The sequence below is a fragment of the Myotis brandtii genome, unplaced genomic scaffold (genome assembly GCF_000412655.1).
Source record: "Myotis brandtii unplaced genomic scaffold, ASM41265v1 scaffold399, whole genome shotgun sequence".
NCBI classification, from domain to species: Eukaryota; Metazoa; Chordata; class Mammalia; order Chiroptera; family Vespertilionidae; genus Myotis; species Myotis brandtii.
In genome coordinates this window covers 142171-149327 of record NW_005365325.1, presented here as the reverse complement: position 1 = coordinate 149327, position 7157 = coordinate 142171, and the positions used below count along the sequence as shown (strand labels likewise).

At 43.4% G+C, this 7157-nt stretch overlaps 1 protein-coding gene across 2 annotated transcripts in view; it reads right to left on the bottom strand.

Moving 5' to 3' along the window:
* LOC102251924 overlaps positions 1-7157 on the bottom strand; it is an 83865-nt gene continuing 76708 nt past the window's right edge. For both annotated transcript variants that reach the window (XM_014545205.1, XM_005873095.2), the window contains one exon: positions 1-442. In XM_014545205.1, the coding sequence (XP_014400691.1) occupies positions 58-442 (385 nt within the window). In that variant the 3' untranslated portion in view covers positions 1-57. The remainder of the gene's footprint in view (positions 443-7157) is intronic.

Here is a 7157-nt window from a genome sequence, read left to right as displayed (position 1 = left end):
TTTAGAGAATAATCTCAACTTTATTCTTTCACAGGCACAATTCCACTCACAGACACTTCACACGGACGCCAGCCTCCTCAGCCTCAGGAGGCCCCTCCTGAAGTCTTCTGGGAGGCCCGTGGGCTTGCTGGTGGCTGGATTCACAAAAACGTGGACCGAGGACCCAGTGGTACAGGCCAAAGTGTCAAATTGCGCCAGCTTGGGGTGGCCAAAGAAAAAGCCGTCAGTGAGGTCACGGTGATCTGCTGTGGGCGGCTCCTGGGTGGGCTTGGGTGGAAACAGAGCAAGGCGGTAATGCACACTGGAGTGGCCCACTTTCTCCACGGCCAGAGCAGCCACCGGGACCTGAGGGAAGCCGACCGGTGTGTGGAAGGTGCACTGATTGGTCACCATAAACCCCACCAAGGGGGACGTCAGCAAGCGGGTTTTCAGGCCGCAGTACCTAGAAGGTTCAATCACAATGCTTATTCCGGGTCAGCAGGACGCGCTCTCCCAGCCCAGTGACAGTGTGTTTCAGCAACACTGACCTCAAAGGGCCTGGAATCAAATCCCAGCTCCGCCACTCACTAGCTGAGTTACCTTGGGCAAGTTACTCAACTTCCTTTTCCCTCAATTCCACAACAATATAATGTCCATAACTGCGGTACTACCTCAGACTGTGAGAATTAAATAATGAATATAATACAACACTTAATACATGAAAACTTCCTAGACATAGTAAGTTCTTACAAACATTGGCTATGATTAATATTATTATGTCCATCTTGCCCTTGCTTCTTATCATGAAAAGCCAAGTACTTTTGTGTACTTGTGTGTTAAATGAGAGAAAAAGCCAGGTACTTTTGTGTTAAAGGAGAGGGGAAAAAAATCATTTATTAGAGATAATTGTCTCTTATCTTCACTGTGTAGTCTCTTTAAGGACAGGTACCAGGTCTTGTTTATTTCTTAAGTTTGTTGACTAGAAATGAGGTTGCACTTGCGATCAATTTGGAGGTTGAACAGAATCAAAGATGAAAAGTGTAAGGCCGAGTTCCAGCCTCTCCCCTCCTCCTCGCCAAAGAGGCCACTTACGATTTAAACATTTTAATCACATTGTCTTGTCTTCTTTTCTTGAGAAAATTAAGATTGTATGTGAGAACTCACTGTAAGGGAACAATTGTGTAAAGGTTTGACTGTGGAGCTGGTCACTGAGTCACTGTTCACAGCCAGGAGACAGACACAAGCTTGTCTCTGCCCAGGGAGAGCACCGAACGTGCCTGAGGCCAGCCACCTGGGTGTCCACTGAGGTCACCCATCATGACATTAGATGCGTTCATTTACTGACACAGAAGGAAAGCTGTGGAGTGAAAAGGATCGGGTTATACTAGTAGAATGGTATGTGCCATTCGATCTCACTAGTTTTACAAGAACATGTTTGTTTATGTACTCATTGTCCAGAAAAAACTTCGAAAGGGTAGATTCCAAAATGGTTTCAATTATCTAGCAGTGGAATTTGGGATAACTTTTGTCTTCATTTTGCTAATGAATTTTCTAAAGTGAGTGTGATTTGCCTATGAAATAAGAAATGAAGTGTTATTTTTAAAAACTGTCTGAATATGGATCTCATTTTTTAAAATATTTTTATTGATTTCAGAGAAGAAGGAAGAGGAAGTTAGAAACATCAATGATGAGAGAGAATCATTGATTGGTTGCCTCCTGCACGACCCCCACTGGGGATTGAGCCCACAACCGGAGCATGTGCCCTGACCTGGAATCGAACTGCAACCTCCCCATTCATAGGTCAACACTCAGCCACTGAGCTTCACCGGCCCGGCTGAATTTCATTTTTTAAAAAGTACTGGCGAGATGAGCAGGCTGGATAAACCCAGATCCTTCTTGTGCCCATGAGGATCCTGCTCTGGCCACCCTCCCTGAGGGCCTTCCTCATGAACACCTGAGGGGGTAAAGGGAGGCAGGAAAAGAAGAGCCTTGCCCTCCAGGGTAACTCCAAGATCCAGCGGGAACCAAATTCCCCTTTTTTTGTTTGCCATGTTTCTTTGTTGCTTCACTTTCTTATTACTTTGCCACTTTGCTCATTCTTTTAGGGCACCAACAGAAAAGAAATAGCACCTCTTCCCACCGAGAGAGCAGAATTTCATGAGCTCCTTGTGCCCCTGAGCCCAGCCAGAATACCTTTAAATAATTAAAATGCAGAGGCACTTTTAAACAATGCTATCGTGGATAAACGCCTGGCGGCCAGGGCTCTGCTGGGTGCATTACATTTTGTATTCAGTTTTCAAAACAACCCTGCAAAGCAGGTCTCATCTTTCCCATTTTCCAGGAGAGAAAATAAGTGGAGAAGCCGAACGAGTTTCCCAAAGGCACGCATGCGATAAGTGGTGGGTCAGGCCCAAACTTCAGGCTCTCTATGGCCAAAGTTTAAATTGTGTCCTCCATTCTGACTTACAGATGGTGAAGCCAAAATCTACATTTTAGTCCAGTAGATGAATTGCATTTTCTTTAAGTGTTTTGTGACTTTAAGAATTACATTTTCTTTAAATGCTGCATGACAGCTTCACTACGTTTGGACAATAGAGACTTCCTGGTTGCAAGTTCACAGCCCAATCTGATTTGGCTGGTGGTAACAATAGAGTAACTTAGTGAGAATTTTGGTCATTGTTACATCTTTGCAGGGATTTTAATTTTATCAGCATTTATATATCTGCACATATTCTGAAAAGTCAAATAGATCCTCAAAGCTTATTGCAAAGACAGTAGTTCTCTAGCTGGTTATATCTTTGGCCAAGATGTTCTTAGAATGAATTCATTCATTCAACAACCTCCACTGCACACCTACCCTTTGTAAGTTATTGAGGTTAGAACATTAAGAGAGAAATCATGCCCTCAGGACTTCTCAATTTTAGGGGTGGAGGGTGGGATGTGTCAGCTCTTGTCCTCACTTCAGCGAAGGAAGGCGCTAATTGTGTTCCTTTCTGGTTCCCCTTCCACTCTTTGCTTCTTCTTTCTTTTTTCCTCTCCTCAACATTCATTTATTGTGCACCTACTAAGTTACAAGGATGTGCTAGGCCTGGAAGAGAAAACAATAAGCAAGCTAGACAGTGATAGTAGCTGTCCTCATGTAGCCTGGGTCTAGAAGGGGTACAATCACCATGCTGTACGATGAAAGCCTGACTTGATCTAGGGTATCAGGGAAAACTGGAGGAAGTTTTTCCTCAGAAAGAGGTTTGAGCTGGAGATAGGTGTTGAGAGACTGACTTTGATCCAAAATCAGGGTGTTGACAAGTAAAGTAAAGGGTGGGAGCCAGCTGGTGTAATACACGGATGTGGTGGGTCCGTGGTCAGTGGAAAGCAAATGCCCAGTCTGACCCAGGAAGATTCAGACTTATAAAAACTACTGGGCAGACTAAGTAAAATTCATGTGTGATCTGCCTGGATTTGTCTTTCTGGCCCCTAGTTTATGACCTCTGGGAGAGGTGGTAATTAAACCATGGGAGAGGGAGAGGTTGCCTAGGAGAGAATACAGAATGGGGTCAGCTTGAGCCCAGGTTTACAGCCTTACAAATGAAGAACTGGCTTTGAATAAGCTCCCAAGTGGTGAACTCTTAGAACAAGTGACTGATACAATGCCTGATTCTGATGCCACCTAATCATCACATGAGGTGAATGCCCACCTTCCATGCTTTCTTATCCCTGACTTAGTAAACTTTAGCATAGAAGGGGGTTGGAGCTGGAAGATCCCTTGGGGATCATGCAAGTACCTGGCTCCCCAACACTGGTGAGGGTCAGAACCCGGGAAACCTCCAGACCCTCAGTGTCCTCCCAGACCTCCTGAATCCATCTGCAAGGCGGGGCCCAGGCATCCTGACTTCCACAAGCTCCCAAGTGATCTGAAGGCACGCACCTACCATGAGTGTTGCTCTTCTAGGCCCACCCCCTTGGATAAAGCAAAGCCCAGAGATGAAGTAAGTTGCTCACCTGCACACAGCTGGAAAGGGGCAGAGTCTGTCTACATTCCAGCCCTGACTCCCTGACCCCAGATTCACCTCCCTGACCCCAGATTCACCTCCAGCTCAGCCTTGAAGACCAATAAATCTCTGGGGCATTCACGACTTAGATTCAGATCAGATGCTTATGATCCTACCCTGATTTTGTACCCAACTCCAACAGTTGAGTTCAGTCTTACCTATTGCTCCCCTCTCCCACGCTCCCGCCTTCTTTCCTGCTGCTATAACTAGGTTCTGCCTTGACCACTGTCCTGCCTTCACCCCGATCCTGAGGCCCTGCCTGCGTGCCTCCCTGGGCTCTGGTGCCTCTGCAGCAGGAGGCAGTGTGCACATGCAGGACCTGGTGCCTCTGGGTCTGTGTGAGGACCCAGCCCTGCTGCCTCCTGAGGTCTGGAGAGAAGCCTCAGTCAGGAGGTAGGACAGTGGGCGTGTGGCACAGAGACAGCTTTCAGAGGCCTGAAACTATTTTTGTCGTTCTCTGTAAACAGCATAGAATGGGCGTAGCTTGTGGTCAGTTACCTGGAATACCAGAGCAGGATGTGAGATGGAGCAAGTATCTACATAAGCCTTTACGCCATGCTGTGTTTATCTTGCCTTACCACTTGGTATTTCTAAACTAAGTTGCTATCTGCAAATATAAGAAGCTAGTATGATGACAACAGCCACATTAGGAAAATGCCCAGACGCAGTTGGCTGCAGATTGTTGCTGTTGCGAGTTTCCAAGTGTATGCATTGGGTCCCCAAACTGAGCAACCCTAATGAACAGCATCTGCTGTCAGAGCAGAACGCTTTCTTTGCAACAGTGTTCTTGCCACAAGTTTATTCTGGTAAAGCAGTGTGAAAATGACAAGAAAATCCAACATGTCTCAAGAGGCACAATATGTAACAAGCAAAGATCTCCCAATCCATGTTCAGGGTCTGATGAAGAATTCAAGACCAAAAAATTAAGGACGTGAAACAAATTCATTGAAACATTTTGACTGAAAATAAGACGACCGTGACATTCTGCTCAATTAACAGGAAAACAGTCTTAAAGGGTAAATGTGGTAGATGATGATCTGTTTTTTTTTGACATCCAAGTCAGAATCAATCATTAAGTGAGACTAGATTCGAGAGGAACTTTGAACCCAAGCACAATGATATCACAACTATTGTCCTTTTTGCCTCTGCTAGAGTTGCTCTCTGAGAGAGAGATTTCAAAGAAAGCATCTCTGAAAATGACTATTAGGACTTTCAAGCCCTCAAAATTAAGCAGACCAGGGTTACTCAGAGATGGGAGGTGGGGAGGAGCAAGAGGGAGAGATTACAAAAGGGGCATCAGGAAACTTTGCAGTAAGGGAGGTGGGGTGTGAGGTTCATTATCTTGATTACAGTGATGGTTTCACAAGTGTGTGTGCAAATGTGCCAAAACTCATCAAATTGTGCACTTTAAAACATGTGCAGCTTATTTTATGTCAGTTATACCTCAAAAGTCTGTTTAAAAATAATGCAATGGAGAGAAATTCTCCAATATCTTAGCAATAGTATACCAATACATTAACAAAACCAGTTCTGATTATAGGCTTATTAATGATACTCTTCTTTATCCTTTTCTGAATTTTCCAAAATGAGCATATCAAAACTATTTCTGAGAGGAAAAAAGAATTAGATGTACAAAGAAATTTGGAGAAAATAGTCTATGCTTAATGAGCCTGAAGACCATGGGGTGAAAAAAAAATCAAAGACAGGACACTTTTCAAATGACAAAAGATCCTCTATTCTTTCAAAAGCCATTGTAGGGTATAAGGGACTATGAGAAGGTTCTGTAAGTTCCATAGGAACAAAAATATCTAAATCTAAAGCAACCTATGGAAAAGACACCATATTAACAAAATGCATCATTTAGCTCAACTTTCCAGCTCATGTGTCTTTCAAATAAACCAGTGGGAGACAGATGTAGGGAATAGGGAAAAGGAAAAGACAATGCCAGCCAGCAATAGGAGGTAAATTTTAACATGATGTCATGATCCATCATTTCTTGAGTTCACCCATGAATACGAGGATTAAGGAATAATCCAACATAATTAGTAAATGACCCACATCACATATCCTTAAAAACAATACTTACTTCAAAGTACAAGTCAGGCCACAGAAAATACTGTTCCACATCTGACCAAATATAGCCAAGTCTCAATCTCAGTTTCTACCCTTAGAAATGTTTGCTAAATCTGGCTGTACTGGGCCGAGGATTCACTCTTGAGTTTTTATTAATAGTAAAAGTAATAATTTTTCAAAGCTTGCAGGTAACATATTTAACCTACTTAGATGATAAATTAGTTTTAAAACCCTCAGTGCATTAATTATTTAGATATCTAGTATAGAGGCGTATGAAGTAATTTTTATTCATTTATTTAACAAAAAGTCACTGTCAGCAACTGTGCCAGGCCCAAGGGTATAAAGAAGCAAATACAACCTGTGCCCTCTGGGAGCTCTTGAGGTTATTTTCATCTATCGCATCTAGTGAATAGTGAGAATACTGTATAAGGGTGCTGAGCTGTTCTTCCCAGCTCTGAATTCAGTGACATCAGTTAGTACTTGAACAAATTGACCATGATGGGCAGATTTACACCATGGAAATCAGCAAACACTACAAATTTATTGTTTTGACTCATTCATTAATTTATTGTTTTATTGGTTTATTGTTTGTTTTTTGACAAGGAAGGTAGGTCAGCAAACTTCTCCTGCAAAAGGCCAAGGAGTAGTTCTTTTAGACTTTGTGGACCACAGGGTCTCTGTCACACCACTCAACTCCGTTCTTGCTGCATGAAAGCAGCCACAGATGATACAAGAACGAATGGGCATGGCAGTGTCCCAATAAACTTATTTACAAAAATAGGCAGGAAGCCAGTTTAGCCCAAGGGCCATAGATGTTGACATCTGAGCTAGACTAAAGACTTGAGAACGTATTAATAATACTGATTAAATTTAAAAGTTGTGAATTGGTCCTAGCCAGTTTGGCTCAGTGGATAGAGTGTCAGCCTGCAGACTGAAGGGTAGGGTTCAATTCTGGTCAAGGGCATATGCCCAGGTTGCAGGCTCGATCCCCAGTGTGGGGCATGCAGGAGGCAGCTGATCAATGATTCCCTCTCGCCATTGATGTTTCTATCTCTCTCA